Source organism: Ovis canadensis, chromosome 3 (assembly GCF_042477335.2).
Source record: "Ovis canadensis isolate MfBH-ARS-UI-01 breed Bighorn chromosome 3, ARS-UI_OviCan_v2, whole genome shotgun sequence".
In the NCBI taxonomy this organism is placed as follows: domain Eukaryota; kingdom Metazoa; phylum Chordata; class Mammalia; order Artiodactyla; family Bovidae; genus Ovis; species Ovis canadensis.
In genome coordinates this window covers 226,194,614-226,214,283 of record NC_091247.1, presented here as the reverse complement: position 1 = coordinate 226,214,283, position 19,670 = coordinate 226,194,614, and the positions used below count along the sequence as shown (strand labels likewise).

The 19,670-nt window shown below is 51.6% G+C and overlaps 1 protein-coding gene and 1 long non-coding RNA gene across 2 annotated transcripts in view; one reads left to right on the top strand and one right to left on the bottom strand.

Moving 5' to 3' along the window:
- EFCAB6 (EF-hand calcium binding domain 6) overlaps positions 1-19,670 on the top strand; it is a 268,456-nt gene that overhangs the window by 63,581 nt on the left and 185,205 nt on the right. The window contains exon 7 of the mRNA XM_069581729.1: positions 18,287-18,423. Within this exon, the coding sequence (XP_069437830.1) occupies positions 18,287-18,423 (137 nt within the window). The remainder of the gene's footprint in view (positions 1-18,286; positions 18,424-19,670) is intronic.
- On the bottom strand, positions 2,511-5,744 carry LOC138438353 (uncharacterized). The gene is made up of 3 exons (XR_011256298.1): positions 5,598-5,744; positions 4,357-4,440; positions 2,511-4,254 (listed from the first exon to the last, which is right to left on the bottom strand). It is a non-coding gene; the product is annotated as an uncharacterized lncRNA (long non-coding RNA).

The window sequence follows — 19,670 nt, the reverse complement described above, 5'->3', positions numbered from 1 at the left end:
GGTAGGGGACAGGCCAATGGTGTGGGGGGGACAGGGCAGTAGTGTCAGGGGGACAGGCCGGTGGTGTCGTGGGGACCGGCTGGTGGTGTCGGGGGGACAGACAGGTGGTGTCGGGGGGACAGACAGGTGGTGTCAGGGGGACAGGGCAGTGGTGTCAGGGGGACAGGCTGTTGGTGTTGGGGGGCAGGCTGGTGGTGTTGGGGGTACAGGCCGGTGGTGTTGGTGGGACAAGCCAGTTGTGCGGGGCAGGCCGGTGGTGTTGGGGGGACAGGCAGGTGGTGTCAGGGGGACAGACAGGTGGTGTCGGGGGGACAGGGCAGTGGTGTCAGGGGGACAGACAGGTGGTGTTGGGGGGACAGGGCACTGGTGTCGGGGGGACAGGGCAGTGGTGTCAGGGGGACAGGCCGGTGGTGTTGGAACAGACAGGTGGTGTCGGGGGGACAGGGCAGTGGTGTTGGGGGGCAGGCCGGTGGTGTTGGGGGGCAGGCCGGTTGGAGGGCAGGCCGGACCCCTGGCTGAGTGTTCATCTGAACCTAGACACTCTCTGAGTGGCCCCCAAGGAAGCTAGTTTCTCTGGGAACTGTTTTCTCAGCAGTGAAATGGGGAAGCAGTTTTCCAAGATTTTTCCAATAGTGTTGAGACTATGGGAAAAAAATATAAAATGAGCTTACCATAGTGCAAGGCCCACGGAAGTCTTTCAGAAAATTAGGAGTTTGCATTTGGAGTGGATAAAACCAGGGAGTTAATGTGGAAAATTGAAAGTGCTCGGTCATCTACGGTTTAAAGCTACTACACGGGCTGCATGCTGTTGGCCCCCGCGTTTCTGCCTCCATCTGCATCTCCAGACTCCCCACTGTCCACAGACCAAACCAGGGCAAACGGTCTCACCAATGCCACCCAAGAAGCCTTCCTCCCTGGACCTCCCTCCATCTCAGCGAGTGGCTCCAGTCCGTCGGCGAGTCCCGTCTGCTGTAGCCTCTGCTGTATCAGAGCACCGTGTGCTTTTGCATCCCCGTGGCCCCCGTGGACGGCCCTGCCAGTCACCCCGGGGTGGTTCTTCCTGCTGCCCGCCTTGCCCCTCACAGTCTCCATTTTTTGCGACACCAGAGCCGTCTGTTCTTAACGTGAGTCAGGTCTCATCTGACTCCTTTGCTTAAGACGCCGCATGGTTACTGGTCACTTACTGAATGAAATTCGGACAAGCACCCGGGTGTTTTGCACTCAGCATGAAGCTGCCCCCCTGGAGTGGCACGCCTCCACCCCCGAAAGTCTTTGGATTACACCATCTACAATTGCTCAGCACTCAGAACATCCTGAGGTTTTGTTTATCTGCCCATCACTAGGAAATACGTTTCCTGGGAGTGGGCGCCTTCCCCACCCTGCTCCCTGTTGTCACTTTAGTGCCATGAACAGACCCCGGCACCTGATCTGAGCTCAGTAAATATTTACAGGAGAAGTAACTAAGGTGCTGCAAGAAGCATGCACAGGAGAGACATCACGAGGAGGGTGAGAGTGGAGCTTGAGTTGGACCGTGGATGGGCTTTCCATCCACGTTGAGGACAGGGCAGAGGGCGAACGTGGGGCGGCACTCAGGACTGCAGCCCGGTGGGAGGAGAGGGCACAGAGGTGAAGCGGGCAGGGGACGCGTGGCCAGGCCGGGGAGGAGACCAGCTCTGTGACCGCTCCACACCGAGTTCTGTTTCTCAAGGCAGAAGGGACAGAGCAACTCCTGAAATGCAGACTAGAGAAAAGGGTGGAGGTGTTTGAAGGTGAGCTATTGTTAACCCTAAAGCATGGGGCACGGGGTGGTGGTGCAGCTTGTTGATGTTCCTGATGGGGTGATGGCCTGAGAGCGGAGGATTCAGGCGATGACGTCAGCAGAGGAGGGCTGCACGTGAGGGGAGAGCAGCTGGGGTTGGGGTGCCTGTTGGCAGGTCCCAGGATAGTCAGTCCCTCACCGGCAATCGCCAGACTGTGCTTGCTGCACACCTCTGCTGTGTGGGGTCCTGGCGGTCCTGGGGGACCTGCCTGCCTCTCCTGGGGTGCAGCTGTGTGAGTTCTGGGGTCAGGGTGATGGGGCCCCAACATGCGTGGGCCCCAACATGCGTGGGCCGTGGTGTCTGGGCAGGAGCTCCCATCCCAGGCCTGTGGGTGTGGTTAGGAAGGAGAGATGCGAATCTAGACCCTTCTAGATTTGCCACCCTCTTGGGGCTTATTTTGTAGCTGTGTCGGTTGTTCAGTGAGTAGATAGAATTCCAATTAGATATCTTTAAGCCATTGTGGTGTTGGAGAAGACTCTTGAGAGTCCCATGGACTGCAAGGAGATCCAACCAGTCTATTCTTTTTTTTTAATTTAAATTTATTTATTTTAATTGGAGGCTAATTACTTTACAATATTGTATTGGTTTTGCCATACATCAACATGAATCTGCCATGGGTGTACATGTGTTCCTCATCTTGAACCCCGCTCCTACCTCCCTCCCCATACCATCCCTCTGGGTCATCCCAGTGCACCAGCCCCAAGCATCCTGTATCCTGCATCAAACCTAGACTGGCGATTCGTTTCTTATATGATATTATACATGTTTCAATGCCATTCTCCCAAATCATCCCACCCTCTCTGTCTCCCACAGAATCCAAAAGACTGTTCTATACATCTGTATCTCCTTTGCTGTCTCACATACAGGGTTATCGTTACCATCTTTCTAAATTCCATATATATGCATTAGTATACTGTATTGGTGTTTTTCTTTCTGGCTTACTTCACTCTGTATAATCGGCTCCAGTTTCATCCACCTCATTAGAACTGATTCATATGTATTCTTTTTAATGGCTGAGTAATACTCCATTGTGTATATGTACCACAGCTTTCTTATCCATTCATCTGCTGATGGACATCTAGGTTGCTTCCATGTCCTGGCTATTATAAACAGTGCTGCGGTGAACATTGGGGTACATGTGTCTCTTTCAATTCTGGTTTCCCCGGTGTGTATGCCCAGCAGTGGGATTGCTCAACCAGTCCATTCTAAAGGAGATCAGTCTTGGGTGTTCTTTGGAAGGAATGATGCTAAAGCTGAAACTCCAGTACTTTGGCCACCTCATGCGAAGAGTTGACTCATTGGAAAAGACTCTGTTTGGGGGCAGGAGGAGAAGGGGACAACAGAGGATGAGATGGCTGGATGGCATCACAGACTCGATGGACGTGAGTTTGAGTGAACTCCGGGAGTTGGTAATGGACAGGGAGGCCTGGTGTGCTGCAATTCACGGGGTCACAAAGAGTCGGACACGACTGAGTGACTGAAATGAACTGAACTGAAGCCGTTTGTGGCAGGTGAGCATCTTAAAAATGAAAGTCAAAGGTCGGGGGAGATATATGTGATGTATATACAGAAAGTTTCTCTTTTCATTGTGGCTGCAAGGAAACACCAAACCAGAGCTGGATTTTTGTTCTGTGGTAGAAACTATGCCCTGGAGGAGGGCATGGCGACCCACTCCAGTTTTCTTGCCTGGAGAGTCCCCGTGGACAGAAGAGCCTGGTGGGCTACAGTCCATGGCATCACAAAGAGTCAGGTATGACTGAGCGGCTAAGCACAGCACAGCAACGGTGACTTTTAGGTGGCTTTAGCTCTTCTCCCCGCCCCCACCCTGATGAGGGGAAAGGCTATGCACTCCAGTATTCTGGCCTGGAGAAGTCCATGGACTGTATATAATCCACGGGGCTGCAAAGATTCGTACACGACCGGGCGACTTCCACTTTATGGGCTTCCCGTGTGGCTCAGCTGGTAAAGAATCCACTGGCAATGCAGGGGACCTGGGTTCGATCCCCAGGTTGGGAACATCCCCTGGCGAAGGGACAGGCTACCCACTCCAGTATTCTGGCCTGGAGAATTCCACCCGGCTCTGTTTTAGCCAGATCCGATCCCTTTTCTCCGTTTTCGCGGGCCTCCTTTGATGTCTTTCTGTGTGAGCTTGCTCACTCTTTGGTAGAGACAGGCTCTGCGCCCCTCCAGTGAGTCAATGCCGCGTCCTCTCAGAAATCGGGGACAGGGGAGGGTGGGGACATCACAGGAGCAGGAAGGGAAGTCGGCCCCTTTGTTAAAGGTGAGCAATGCTGGCCACTGGGCCTCCCACACGTCCCCAAATTGAAAGTTTGTGTTTATGAGGCTCTGAATGTAGTCTAATTTTTTCCTATCTGGTTTGGCTCATCTCTACCAGCTGGTAAATAGGAAATGTTCACGGTAGGAAGCCAATACTCTGCAGAGTGTAAACAGATGGAATCGATATAAAGTGACAAGTTAGACTGTGCTATTGAGAATACAGAGCCAAAACCAAGAACATAACAGTCAAGCTACTTACTCCGTTCCAGTTCATTTAGTCCTGAATAGCGCTTCATATCTGCACAGCTGTGTTGTTCTTTTTTATTTTTCCCCTTTCTTTCTTCTGGGTTGATAATGACAATTTCAAAGAAAAACTTTAATTAAAGATTTTATACGAAATAGCCAAAAGTAGAATAATAAGGAAAATGAGCATTGATGTGTTTATTGTAAGAGAAATCTTTTTCCTTGGCTTCAATTAAAATAAAAAAGAGAGAGAAGTGTACTCCTTAAATTTAAAATGAGTTTCGTCGTGGCAGCAGAAAGGTGCCAGACTGACAGGGTGGCAGCCGAACCCCGAGCTCTGCTGAGGAGCCAAGACACGGGCCGGCCAAGGGCCCCCTCCCCAGCGCCCCCAGCCCCAGACAGGCGGGTGGGCTGCGGCCCCCAACCCCCTGCTGCTGGAAACCACCGATGAAGGTGGCTCCAGGTGAGGAAACAGGAAACAGCTAACAGGAGCCGGTTCGAATGGCTGCACCCTGGTAAAACCTCTAGGCCGTTGCCCTCTGGCCCCAGGAGGGTTTGCCATCCCCTAGCCCTGCCGCCCCGGAAAGGGGCCCCGCCAGAGCCAGGCCTGGACGCGGGGGTTGGGGGTGGGTTCTGGGCTCCAGGGAGGGAACAGAAGGCCCTTCCTCACCTCCTTTCAAGTCTGGGTGGTCATATTTGTTTGGGTTCACAGCTTTCTCCCCTGGAGCTCCCTTCCCAGTGCCATAAAGAGAATTTTAAACAAAGAACCGTGGAGTAAGAATTATCCACTGTTAGCAGTTTATTGAACCCGTCTGAACTCAGCAGGGGTACAAACAGGAAGCAGTTTGATTCTTTGCTTCCCAAGCAGGGGCTGGCGAATCTGCCGCCTCCCGGAAGGAAGGCGGTCTCAGAGGGTCCGGGGATAACAGGCCCAGCGCAGGTTACACCTGCCAGCTTCAGCAGCCCATCCGCCCTCCTTCCAGACCCCGGGGCCCCGGGGGGGTGGGCATGGGACCTGCCCGTTCTCCCCCCTTCGGCCTCTTTTCTCCCCGGTTCATCAGGGGTGTGATGAGGGTTGAGGAAGAAGAGGGGGCTTCCCCGCCCCCGGCCTCCTCTGTGACTGCTCATGGGGCACTCGGGGACTCACAGGGATGGCGCTTCAGGGGCCCTGAACTGTGTGGTTTCCCGGGGAGACGGAGCAGCTCAGGGTTTACCCTCCCCTCTCTCCTGGTGCCCTGCCCCAGTTGTCCCCCTCACCTGCTCCTGCAGCTCCAGTCTCCCCAGCTGGTGAGCAGCTCCTGGGAGCAGACCAGCTCCCTTCTACCTTTCTTTCTCTTTAAAAATTTTTTTATACAATTTGTAAAGGTTGCTTTCCATTCACAGTTATTACAGAATATTGGCTGTTCTCCTGTGTTGTAGAACACATCCTGGAGCCTATTTTACACCCACTAGTTTGCATTAATGTCTCCCACCCCTGTATTGCCCCTCCCCTGCCTCCATCGGTTACCACTAGTTTGTTCTGTGTATCTATGAGGCTGCTGCTTTTTTCGCTGTATTCACTGGTCTGCCATAATTTTTTAGATTTCACATGTGATATCATGCAGCATTTGTCTTTCTCTATCTGACTTCCTTTCCTTAGCATCATGCCCCCCAAGTCCATCCATGTTGCTTTGCAAATGGCAAAAGTTCTTTCTTGTTTATACCACATCTTCTTTATTTATTCGTCTGTTGATGGACACTTAGGTTGCTTCCATGTCTTGGCTATTATAAATAGTGCTGCTGTGGACACTGGGATGTATGGTGTATGTGTCTTTTCAAAGTAGTAGTTTTGGTTTTTTGGGGATATATATTCAGAAAACTAGGATCACGGCATCCGGTCCCATCACCTCATGGCAAATAGATGGGGAAACAGTGGGAACAGTGGCTGACTTTATTTTTCTGGGCTCCAAAATCACTGCAGATGGTGACTGTAGCCATGAAATTAAAAGACACTTACTCCTCGCAAAGAAAGTTATGACCAACCTAGACAGCATATTAAAAAGCTGAGACATTACTTTGCCAGCAAAGGGTCCATCTAGTCAAGGCTATGGTTTTTCCAATGGTCATGTATGGATGTGAGAGTTGGACTATAAAGAAAGCTGAGCGCCAAAGAATTGATGCTTTTTAACTGTGGTGTTGGAAGACTCTTGAGAGTCCCTTGGACTGCAAGGAGATCCAACCAGTCAGTCCATCCTAAAGGAGATCAGTCCTGGGTGTTCACTGGAAGGACTGATGTTGAAGCTGAAACTCCAATACTTTGGCCACCTGATGCCAAGAGCTGACTCCTTGGGAAAGACCCTGATGCTGGGAAAGATTGAGGGCAGGAGGAGAAGGGCATGACAGAGAATGAGATGGTTGGATGGCATCACCAACTAGATGGACATGGGTTTGGGTGGACTCTGGGAGTTGGTGATGGACAGGGTGGCCTGGCGTGCTGTGATTCATGGAGTCGCAAAGAGTCAGACACGACTGAGCAACTGAACTGAACTGAACTGAACCAAGGAATGAAATTGCTTGGTCATGCAATGGCACCCCACTCCAGTACTCTTGCCTGGAAACTCCCATGGGTGGAGGAGCCTGGTGGGCTGCAGTTCATGGGGTCACTAAAAGTTGGACACGACTGAGTGACTTCACTTTCACTTTTCACTTTCATGCACTGGAGAAGGAAATGGCAACCCACTCCAGTGTTCTTGCCTGGAGAATCCCGGGGATGGAGGAGCCTGATGGGCTGCCGTCTGTGGGGTCACACAGAGTTGGACACAACTGAAGTGACTTAGCAGCATGGTGGTTCTATTTTTTTTTTTTTTTTTGAGAAACCTCCATACTGTTTTCCATAGTGGCTATACCAATTAATGTTCCCACCAATAGTGTAAGAGGATTCCTCTTTCTCCACATCCTCACCAACATTTGTTATTTGTGTTCTTTGTGATGATGGCGATTCTGACAGGTGTGAGGTGATATCTCATTGTGGGTTTGATTTGCGTTTCCCTACTGATTAGTGATATTGAGCATCTTTTCATCAGCCTGTTGACCATCTGCATATCCTCTTTGGAAAAATGCCTACTCAGTTCTTCTGCCCATTTTTTTATTGAGTCGTCTGTTTTTTTATATTGGGTTGTATGAGCTGCTTGTATATGCTGGCCATTAATCCCTTATCAGTCATTATCATTTGCCAATATTTTCTCCCATTCAGTAGGTTGTCTTTTTGTTTTGTTGATTTTTTTTGTTTGTTTGCTGTGCCATGTGTGTGTGCCAAGTCTCTTCAGTGGTGCCTGACTCTTTGCAACCCTATAGACTATATATAGGCCATAGGCACCTCTATGCATAGGATTCTCCAGGCAAGAATACTGAAGTGGGTTGCCATACCCTCCTCCAGGGGATCTCCCTGACCCAGGGATTGAACCCGATTCTCTTGTCTCCTGCATTGGCAGGTGGGTTCTTTGCCACTAGCACCACCTGGAAAGCCCCTTCTTTTGCTATGCAAAAGCCTTTAAGTTTAATTAGGTCCCATTTACTAATTTTTGCTTTCATTTTCTTTGCTTTAGGAGATGGATCCAAAAATTATTGCTGTGACTTATGTCAATGAGTGTTCTGCCTATGTTTTCCTCAATAAATTTTATAAGATCCAATCTTACATTTAGGTCTATATCCGGTCTACATCTCATCTATTTTGGGTTTATTTTTGTATACGGTGTGAAAGAATGTTCTAATTTCACTCCTTTAGATGTCAGTCAGTCAGTCAGTTCAGTCGCTCAGTCGTGTTCAACTCTTTGTGACCCCATGAATCGCAGCACGCCATCACCATCTCCCGGAGTTCACTCAGACTCACGTCCATCGAGTCAGTGATGCCATCCAGCCATCTCATCCTGGGTCGTCCCCTTCTCCTCCTGCCCCCAATCTCTCCCAGCATCAGAGTCTTTTCCAATGAGTCAACTCTTCACATGAGGTGGCCAAAGTACTGGAGTTTCAGCTTTAGCATCATTCCTTCCAAAGAAATCCCAGGGCTGATCTCCTTCAGAATGTACTGGTTGGATCTCCTTGCAGTCCAAGGGACCCTCAAGAGTCTTCTCCAACACCACAGTTCAAACGCATCAGTTCTTTGGTGCTGAGCCTTCTTCACAGTCCAACCCTCACATCCATACTTGACCACAGGAAACACCATAGCCTTGACTAGACGGACCTTAGTCGGCAAAGTAATGTCTCTGCTTTTGAATATACTATCTAGGTTGGTCATAACTTTTCTTCCAAGGAGTAAGCATCTTTTAATTTCATGGCTGCGGTCACCATCTGCAGTGATTTTGGAGCCCCAAAAAATAAAGTCTGACACTGTCTCTACTGTTTCCCCATCTATTTCCCATGAAGTGATGTGACCAGATGCCATGATCTTCATTTTCTGAATGTTGAGCTTTAAGCCAACTTTTTCACTCTCCTCTTTCACTTTCATCAAGAGGCTTTTTAGCTCCTCTTCACTTTCTGCCATGAGGGTGGTGTCATCTGCATATCTGAGGTTATTGATATTTCTCCCAGCAATCTTGATTCCAGCTTGTGTTTCTTCCAGTCCAGCGTTTCTCATGATGTACTGCATATAAGTTAAATAAGCAGGGTGACAATATACAGCCTTGATGTACTCCTTTTCCTATTTGGAACCAGTCTGTTGTTCCATGTCCAGTTCGAACTGTTGCTTCCTGACCTGCATAGATTTCTCGAGAGGCAGGTTAGGTGATCTGGTATTCCCATCTCTTTCAGAATTTTCCACAGTTTATTGTGATCCACACAGTCAAAGGCTTTGGCATAGTCAATAAAGCAGAAATAGACATTTTTCTGGAACTCTCTTGCTTTTTCCATGATCCAGCAGATGTTGGCAATTTGATCTCTGGTTCCTCTGCCTTTTCTAAAACCAGCTCAAACATCAGGGAATTCATGGTTCACGTATTGCTGAAGCCTGTCTTGGAGAATTTTGAGCATTACTTTACTAGCATGTGAGATGAGTGCAATTGTGTGGTAGTTTGAGCATTCTTTTGCATTGCCTTTCTTTGGGATTGGAATGAAAACTGACCTTTTCCAGTCCTGTGGCCACTGCTGAGTTTTCCAAACTTGCTGGCATATTGAGTGCAGCACTTTCACAGCATCATCTTTCAGGATTTGAAACAGCTCAACTGGAATTCCATCACCTCCACTTTAGATGTAGCTGTCCAGTTTTCCAGCACCAGTTATTGAAGAGTCTGTCTTTTCTCCATTAGATATGCTTGTCTCTCTTTTTGTAGATTGACCGTAAGTGTGTGGGTTTATTTCAGGGCTCTCTTCCCCTATTCCATTGTGATTCTGTTTTTCCGTCAGTACCATACTGTTTTGATTACAGCAGCTTTGTAGTATAGTCTGAAGTCAGGGAGCATGACTCCTCCAATTCTGTTCTTCTTTCTCAAGATTGTTTTGGCTATTTGGGGTCTTTTGTGTGTTTCCCTACAAATTTAAAAATTATTTTCTTCTAGTTCTGCAAAAAAAAAAGTGCCATTGGTATTTTGATAGGGATTGCATTGACTCTGTTAACTACCTTGGAGAGTATGGTCGTTTTGATAATATTGATTCTTCCAATCCAACAACATGGTATGTCTTTCCATCTGTTTGTGTCATCTTCAATTTCTTTCATCAGTGTCTGAAAACTATTTTGGAGTACAGGTTTTTCACCCCCTTGAGGTAGGTTTATTCCTAGGTATTTTTATTCTTTTTTGAGGTGATGGTAATGGGATTGTTTTCTTAATTTTCTTCCTGGTACTTCACTGTTAGCCTTCTGCCTTTCTTCTTCTCCACTTAACTCATGGAAAATTCACATATCCTGTCCATGCCAATAATAGTCACACAGACTGCTCTAATCTGCCCCTCCTGTTCTGGTGTCTCTATTCAGTTCTCAGTTCCTCCCCCTGGGAGAGTGTAGAGCAGATCACTGTGTCCCCAGAAATGGCATGCCTATCTGCCCTTCTGCAGGCACCTGTCCTGTCTGTACAAGCATTTTGTTGGCTTACCAGTGCTTCTTCCCCATGAATGATGCAATCACTCATCCATCCATCCATCCATCCATCCATCCATTTTTCTCTCCATTAATCTATGCATGCATATAGCCATCTATCCCCTCCATCTTTCCATCTATCTATATTCATCCATCCATCCTTCTACCTGTTCATCCCTCCATCCATCATCTATCCATCCATCCATCATCCATCCATCCATCCATCATCCCTCCATCCATCCATCATCCCTCCATCCATCCATCATCCCTCCATCCATCCATCATCCCTCCATCCATCCATCATCCATCTATCCATCCATCATCCATACCTTCATCCACTTGACAATTATCCATTGACCCAGGCCCCACTCTTGGCCCTGGACTCCTGCCCACTTGTGACCTTCTGCTCTCTCAAGCTTCTGTCAGCCTAGGCTGGGCGGTGGGGAAGGGAAGGCAGTAGACGAGTTGCCTGAGCGGGGCAGTAGCGCTGATTCAGCCAGTTGCTATTCCGCAGCATGTGTGTGTGTGGCCATCTGGTTATTTCTGTCTCTGTCCTCAGCCTTTGGTCTCGATCAGTGATCCCTATCAGACCGCCGTCTATTGAGTCTGTTCCCGGTGAGGCACCTGCGCACGTGAGCTCATTTCATCTGTGCACTCTGACGCAGTGCCCACTCATTCCCATTTCTCAGATGAGAACACTGGAGTTGCAAGGAGTCAGGTCTCTGTTCCAAGGTTACCAGAATGATGGCAGCCTGGGGCACTTTGGTTCTCCGTGGTTGCTACCACCTCTGAAGGAGGTTTCTTGTCCCCATTCCTCCTTGGCTTTACTCTTCACGGCAGACGTTCTCTGCTCCTTATAGTAATATTCATGAGTCTGTCCTCTATAAGTTCATCCAAGTCTTTTGGAGAAAATTTTAATTTAATTTTGCTCCTATCATCCCCCCTCCCCCAAAGTAATTGCTTCCTTTTTTTACTTCACTCTTCGGTGGGCTTCCCTGGTGGCACAGACAGTAACATGTCTGCCTGCAATGCAGGAAACCCGGGCTGGGAAGATTCCCTAGAGAGGGATATGGCAACCCACTCCAGTATTCTTGCTTGGAGAATCCCATGGACAGAGGAGCCTGGAGGGCCACAGTCTATGGGGTCGCACAGAGTCGAACACAACTGAGCGACTCACGCTTTTCTGTGGAATGGGGCTTTTTTTTTTTTCCTTTTCTTGAAATGTTTGGTGAGTGAGTCCTGGTTTATGTAGCCACACTTCAGACCTTTAAGGCTTTCTCTCCGGCTTCTCCCAACCCTGCTGTCCAGAGGGCAGACTCCAGCCTTGTTAGCGCATCTTTTCCGTGGTTCCCATCCCTGGATTGCTTGGTTCTTGATCACCCCCTGGGCTCAGTCATCTCCCTAGATGGGGACTCTGAGGCCAAGAAGAGGGTTAGATGCTGCCTTCTCACAGGGGCCGTGGTGCTGCAGGGGCCACGGGGGCCGGGGCATAGCTGGGCGGAGCTGTGCTCTCCGAAGCCTGGCACAGGGCTCAGAGCTTGACAAGAAGGCTCTTGGCCGGGCCCCTGGCCACCCAGAATGGAGTGGGGACTGAGTCTGGGGCAGGAGATGGGGCAGGTGGCTGGGAGGAGTAGACTTAGGGGGCAGGTCTTCAGAGAGCCTCAGGCCATTTTCTGGCTCCCGAGTCTTTAACTCAGAGTCATAATTAGCTATCAGTTTGGTTTTCTTCTTATTTACTTATTTTTGAATGTTTATTTATTTGGCTGCGTGGGGTCTCAGTTACCACTCAGGATCTTCGCTGCGCCACATGGATCTTTTGCACCAGCTCTCTAGTTGAGGTGTGTTGACTTAATTGCCCTGAGGCCTGTGGGAACTCAGTCCCCCGACCAGGGATTGAACCTGCATCCCCTGCCTTGCAAGGTGGATTCTCAACCACTGGACCACCAGGGACGCGCCCCCCCCCCCTTTTTAGAGCTGCTTCTATCTGTGCACCTGATGCTGCCTGAGACCCCCATGGGGGTGCAGGCAAGGGAATGGAGCAGGATCGCGAACGTCTGTGAAGATGGTCAATATTTTTATCCTGGTCAGCCAGACTGTTCAGCCTGGGTGCTCAACTCTGCTTCTGTAGGGGAACCTCTGGAGGAAACTTATTTACACAAATGAACAGGCGTGGCTGAGTGCCATTAAAGTCTACTTTTGGGTCTTGAAATTTGAAACTCGTAAATAACCTCCACGTGTCACAGAATACCCTTCTTTCGATTTTTTTTCCCCCAACCACTCACACAGGTACAAATCATTCCTAGCTTTCCAGCATACAGAAAGAGGCTGCAGGCAAGAGGCTGCAGGACCTGGAGTGCAGGAGGGCTTCCCAGGGGGCACTAGTGGTAAGGAACCCACCTGCCTGCCAACGCAGGAGACGCAAGAGAGGCAGGTTCAGTCCCTGGGTTGGGAAGATCCCCTGGAGGAGGGCATGGCAATCCACGCCAGTATCCTTGCCTGGAGAATCCCATGGACAGAGGAGCCTGGTGGGCTACAGTCCATGGGGTCACAAAGAGTTGGACACGGCTGAAGCTACTTAGCATGTACTTGGCACACACACACGGAGCGCAGGGAGCTCTTCTCCCACAGGCCCCAGAGCCGCGCCAGGAGAGCACCCTCTCCTTTCTGAGAAGCTGGGTTTGGAAGGAGGCCCTTCCCTTGTTATAAGCTGCACAGCCTTTTTCTCCCGCCATGGACTTGGCCCTCTCTGAGCTCCCGCCCTGGGAAGCCAGGGGGAAATGAAGGGTGATGGATCTCCTGGAGAGCCGAGGTCAGGCATAGAGTGGAGGTCCCCTCCTGGGGGGAGGAGCTGGGTACCCCTTTCAGGCAGGGCTACACCAGGATGTCAAGGTGGAAATCAGGGGGACAGTGATGGGTCGGGGTGCAGTCAGGAGAGCCAGACTGGGCAGGGGCAGGGCCTGGAGTGCATCTGGGCAGCGGTGGCCGCAGCGAGCTCACTGTGCAAGTGTTTCTAAGCACCCGCTCTATCCAGGGACTGTTCTAAGCCTGAGGACAGGCGAGTGAAACTGAAACCCCCTCCCTGGCGTTTACGCGTCAGTGAATAAGGAAGGCGATCAAGGAAATCTGACACTTCCAGGTGTGGGCGAACGCGCAGGAGGAAAGGGAGGAGGCGCGCTTTTGTGCAGGCCATGGGGAAGGCCTCTGGGGCCGAGACCTGAATGAGGGCCTCAAGGGAACCCGTCATGCGGAGGAAGCCGGGTGTGCAGAAGCCTCCCCGGAAGAGAAAGCGCAGGCTGGCCTGTGTCGCTGGAGGGGGCCGGGTGAGGTCAGGAGGTCGTGGGGTCAGGTTGTCCAGGGCTCTGGGCTGTGGTTGAAGAGACCCCAGAGGGCCTGTGACGTGAAGGCACTCGGTGTGGGGTGGGTTGTGGGGAGCAGGGGGCTCAGAGGCAGGGACTCTTGATGCTGACGTGTCCCGGCTGAGCCCAAGCGGCAGGCGTCTGGCCGGCCCAGAGAGGAGCCGGGTGCTCCCCCGCGGTCCGCCTGGTCTCCCTGCCCCTCTCCCTCGCCTCGTCTCCCTCCTCAAGTGCAAGGGCAGTGGGCTGGGGCAGGGCAGGCCCTTCCTTCCCTTCAGGCCGCTTCTCCTTCCGTCCAGTGTGGGAGCAGCCCTCACGCCGCGGCCCCAGCTCCGGCGCCTCCGATAAACCTCACCATCTGCAGCTCCGCCAAGACGCTGCCAAGCTTCAGGCTGACAAGCGATAGAAGACTTGGAGACATACCTCCGGTTGGGTGCGCTCCGTGCCAGCTCTGCAGCTCCCTGCTTTCCCCGCGGGGCCCATATGGGTTGCTTCGGGTTTTTTAAAAAAGCACATCGCCTCCCATCCTCCCGTTTTACCAGAAGAGGTGAATCAGGACTTGGCATCAGACAGAGTGCTGAGGGTTGTTTTTTTCTTTTTTTTTTGGCCTCAGCCGCAAGTGCCCTAGTGGCTGGGGCTCCATGCTTTCAGACAAAGGGGTGGAGCTGAGGGTGGACACGCTCGAGCCCTTTCGCGGCAGCCCATGCTGTCCAGGCAGCTCTGGGCTTGGTCTTCTGGGTTTTGAATACTGAGCTCGGTTCAGCCAAGGACCCCCAGTCGGTAGAAGTGGGAGACGTGTATACGGGTTAGCACCAGGCTTGGCGCATGACAAAATCCAATGACTATTTATTCAATGATCCTGTTACTGTAGCCTTGATTGCACTGAATGTAATCCTTCTCGCTCTCAGGGTTGGCTCCAGGGAGGTGTGTTCGCAGACATAGAACACAGCTTCCTCAGAGTGTGGCTTTCTCCCAAGCAGGTGCAAAGAAGCTGGATTCATTCATTTGTTCGCTCTGCTGAGGCAGGTTCTCTGGACCCCGGGGGTGACGTGGTCGACGGAACCCCGCTCTCAGAGAGCCCACATCCCTGAGGGAGAGACGGGCAGTAAAGACAGGCTTGAAATTAGTTGTGAGGAGTACCAGGAAGATGAGGGCTGGGCGTGGGGTCAGGGGAAGCCTTTTGGGTAAGACGACACATGGACCAAACTCCGAGAGAAGCAAGGGAGGAGCCAGTGGGTGTCTGGGGAGGAAAGTTCTGGGCAGAAGGAAGAGCAAATGTTCCTGAGGCCAGAGTCGCCTGGCTGGCACTCCTGAGGAGCGGCAGGGACCGGGACAAGGCAGGATCACTGCCAGGAGCCAGTCTGCGGGGCCCTGGCCTTTGACCTGGAGGGGTCAGAGTGGTGGGCGGGCTGTAGGCAAAGGGGTATGTGCCTGGCCCTGGATACACAGGCCCCCTGCTGCTGCTAGAGCCTCAGCCGTAGGTTGGGCGTGGACACAGGGAGCCCAGGTGGGAGGTGGTCCCACCAGCCCAGCCCAGCCCAGCCCAAGGGTGTGAGGCAGAGACACAGGCTGGAACCTGGAAAAGTCATCGCGGGAGGGCTGCTGGGCTCTTGGGACCGAACATGGGTGTGAGAAGAGAATCTGGTGGGCAGCCATGCCGCAGCGGCACAGGAGGAGCCGGTGTCTGCTGGACTCTCAAGGGGGACAACCTGACTAGAGCTGAGAGGCAAGGCCAGAGCTGGAGACAGACGGCTGGAGCCATCCTGGTTACAAAGGCCAAGGCCACGGCCACCTGGGCGGGAGTGTGGTTAGACAAGCCAGGAGACCCAGGGCCTAAGTCTGTGGCTGCCCAGACTTCAGAGGGACCTTCAAGGAGCAGACCAAGCCCAGGCAGGAAGCCAAGGAGAACCCGGAATGGGTGCAGAAGCCGGGGTGGAAATGTGTGCCCAGAGGAGGGGGCGCTGAGCCAGGTGGAGGGCTGATGTGTGGGCAGCAAGATGGGCCCCAGGAGACCCTGGACCTGGCCAGGCCACCACCCCGACAAGGTCACAGTCTCTGTGCGGTGGCGGGGACAGAGCCGACCGGCTACAGGGGAGATACTGGCGACAGAAAGCACAGACAGCTCTTCCGGGGGGATTTCTGCACAAGGGAAGAAGCGGCTAGAGGCAGAGGCCAGGCGAGGAGGAAAGTCTCCCTTCTAAGGTGGTTCAGGTACTGGACATCATTGCGTGCGTGAGGGCAGCAGGGTGAGCATCCGAAGCAGGATGGGACCGGTCCCTGGGTGCCCAGGACAGGAACTATCCCCGGGTGTGGAGGACGGGACCTGGTCCCTGGATGCAGAAGCACAGGGCGTTGGGTTCCAGTGGCTTCTGTTTTCCCTGTAAGTAAGGAGGAAGGTTATCTGTGATGGAGGAAGGAGGCGGATGGGAAGGGAGGTGAAGAGCAGAGGCAGTGGGGAGCGGAGACAAGGATTCCCACGCACCCGCTACAGGCGAGGTTGGTGTCTCAAGTGAGGGGACCCAGGTAGGGCTCCATGGCCTGTCCTCTCCGGCCACATCAGGCACTTGGAAGAGGCTGTGAGTAGGATATGGCCAGTGTTAGGGTCTTGCCCAGACAGGAGGAGGCAGGCGGAGGGGGCGGGTGGAGAACAGAGGTAGTGGGTCATTATAAAGATGGACCGTGAAAGTCGCTCAGTCATATCCGACTCTGAGACCTCATGAACTGTACAGCCCATGGAATTCTCCAGGCCAGAATACTGGAGTGGGTAGCCTTTCTCTTCTCCAGGGGATCTTCCTAACCCAGGCATCGAACCCAGGTCTCCTGTACTGCAGGCAGATTCCTTACCAGCTGAGCCACAAGGGAAGTCCAAAGATGGACCGTGGTAGGGGTATAAAGATGGAGTGTGGCAGGGTCGTGGAGGAAAGAAGGTAGTAGGGGGTCAGCCCTCAGGGAAGGGAGCTGAAAGTTAGGGGGTCATTGGATGTGAGGCTTGGTTTTGGAGAGCAGTACTTACTGGTGACAAGGGGTGAGTGTGAGCAGGGAGGTGACCTCCAGATGGGAGGAGGACACAGGGCTGAGTCAGAGGTTGTCCACGTGGATAGCATGAACGGTGCTGAGGCAGGGCAGGTGTGCAGGGCTGATGTCCTCCAGGCGAGGCAGCGGAGGGGACAAGATGACCCAGCCAGGAGGAGCCAGGGACAAGGCCATGCCCCCTCCAGCCCAGTGCTTCCTCTGGTGAGATCCCAAGGCGTTCACCCTGGGGTGGGCGGGCTGCCAGGGGGCTCCTTCAGATCAAAGGGAGCAGTAAAGGGGGCAGTCGGCAGAGCTGTTGAGGAAATTGGGAGCAGCCCTGTCCATCTTGCAGCCTTCCTTAAGCCCCTTCTTGCGGTGCACTGGCTCCCCTCTGCGTCCGGGCTGGACTTGGTCTGATCTGGAGTGGGATGTGGAGTCAGGCCTCCCAGGATCCGGCTGGACCAGACGTTCATCACCCTTCCTGCACGAGCCTGCCGTCCCATCCGCTGCACTCACTGTCCTCTCCTCCTAGCTCAGATGCCGCCTCCTGCAGGAAGGCCCCCGGGGGGCTCCGATGGAGGCGCTATTCCTCCTCTGTGAAGACCCACAGCTCCTCCTTTGTCTGTCTCTGGTGTTGGGCTCTTGTTCCCATGGTTCCTATCTTGGGCAACGTTTGTTTACATGTCTTCTTGTCTCTGCGGGAGGTGAGGTTTGGGGATGGACTTGATCCATGGACCGTGGATGCTGGGGGTTGGACCCTCAGCATCATCGTCGTCTAACCAGGCGATGATGGGTAACTCGTGCAGCCTCCTCAACCTCAGTTTTAACTAAAAGTGGGGAAATGGTGCTTCCTTTGTGGGGCTCTGTAGGACTCACTCATGTGGTTCTGGCCTTGGCACGCTGAGCCCCAAGCCCCAAACCCCACGTTGAGCTGTTTCTCTCCTCCACACAGAAGTAGCTTACGGCCAGCACACAGCCCTGTTTCCCTGGGGCCTTACCAAATGCCTTTCAGGTCCGCATGCTCAATAAATATGTATTTGCTGAATTTGGGAAAGATTTGGGCAAGATTGCTATAAAACTTTTCCTGTAATGTCTTTTAAAAATTCAGAGGGGGTTGAAATATATACTCATATTTTTCTAGCTCCTAGTAAAAATAGTTTGCATATGGCTATGAAAAATAAAAATTGTCCACGTCCAGCTATGCCAGAACTATAGTTTTAAAGTATCAAGTAACAAAAAAGATTTTTTGTATGGCTCTTACAAGGGAATGAATTGTGTATGAGACCTACCACTTTACATCAGAAAGAGTTTTTTCCTCAACTTACTAAGACCAATTTATAGAGAAAATTGCTTTGAAAACATTCGAGAAATGGAAAGTGTCCTTTTTTCCATTTTGCAATATCGACGAGTGTGCGTCTTTGGAAACCTTTTATTTTACAAGAAGTGTTTAAACACGTTCACCCTCCCAATGTTTTATTACCATCCTGATTTTTAACACTGGATCTTTTGACTTCTCCTAAATCGCTTTTTATACGCAGATTTTCAAAAACATTAAAACCATCATCAAAGCCCTTATGCTCATTGATGTTAACACGACTGGTCTGGTCCAGCCACACGAGCTGAGGAGGGTTCTGGAGACCTTCTGTTTGAAGATGAAAGATGAGGAATACAAAAAGTAAGTAAGCAAAGGTGCGCTGAGACGCTGTTCAGCAGAAGCGCCAGCCAGTTTCAAAATGGGACTTGTCAGGTTTACTGGATCCAGGCAGCGTCTTCCCTCCCGCCTTCTCTGTCTTGACTGTTTTCTTTTTCTTTTTTAAATAGTTCTGACACTGGATTTTTTTTTTTAATATTTATGTTATTTATTCATGTGACTGTGCCAGGTCTTAGTTTTAGGATATGAGCTCTTAGTTACAGCACGTGGGATCTAGTTCCCTGACCAGGGATCGAATCCAGGCCCCCTGCATTGAGAGGTGCAGCGTCTTAGCCACCGTACCACCAGGGAAGTCCCTGTCTTGACCATTTTTAAAAGAGATACCCAGTCAACGTTTCTCCCATGTTCCTGAAGCTCTCCGCAAATTCTCAAAAATGAGAGCTAACGGTTCCAATTGCTCCAGCCTACCTCAGGTGGGAGTCAGTTGGCCTGCAGCTCCAAACACATCTCGATTATTTAAGCCATCCATCACCAGGCTCTCCCTCTGCCTGCCCGGCACCACGCCCTCCGCCGCCCGGGATTCCGGTTCCCAGATGATTCCTGCTCCGGGTCTGGGGTTAGGAGAAGAGTGAAAATTTCACCGTTCATTCTTTGGTTGCTGCGCTCCTTCTTGGCCCTCCATCCTGATATAGCAACAGAAACCGACTTTTCCTTTGAGAACTGTGGTTGCCGAGGTTGGGGCGGGCATGGCAGAGCTGGGGGAATACAGGAGCTGCTCCATGGCGTTTGAAAACCGCGGCCACCTGCTCCTGACTCGAGGGCAGTGTGTGGAAGCGGCACAGTTTTTGAGCCTCCAATAAGCTCCAGATCATGTAGAAGAAGCCAAATGCTCAGATTGTGTGGCTATCTGACTTTTGAACAGAAGCCTCTGGAGGGGGCGCCCATGTGTAACCTCAAAGAGGTCCTCGTCGACTTCCTGCCTTTTCCCGATTTTCTCAGCACCCTCCAGGCCATTAACAAAAGTGCCAAGCCTGATTATTTCTCCCTGAGCCTAAGGGTTTCACATCACACCAGAGTTATAAATTGCTAGTAAAATGGGCCGTTGTGGTTGCTTACATTGTTTTATTAAATAAAGACAATGTTGCCTCTGTTAGGAAAGGAATTTGCTCCCAGAGCAAGGAGGACTGGAGGGCATATGACAACAGCCTCTCGGACCATGGCAGGGCATAGAAAGCTGGGAGATTTAAAATATGGATATTTCTGAGTCTTTT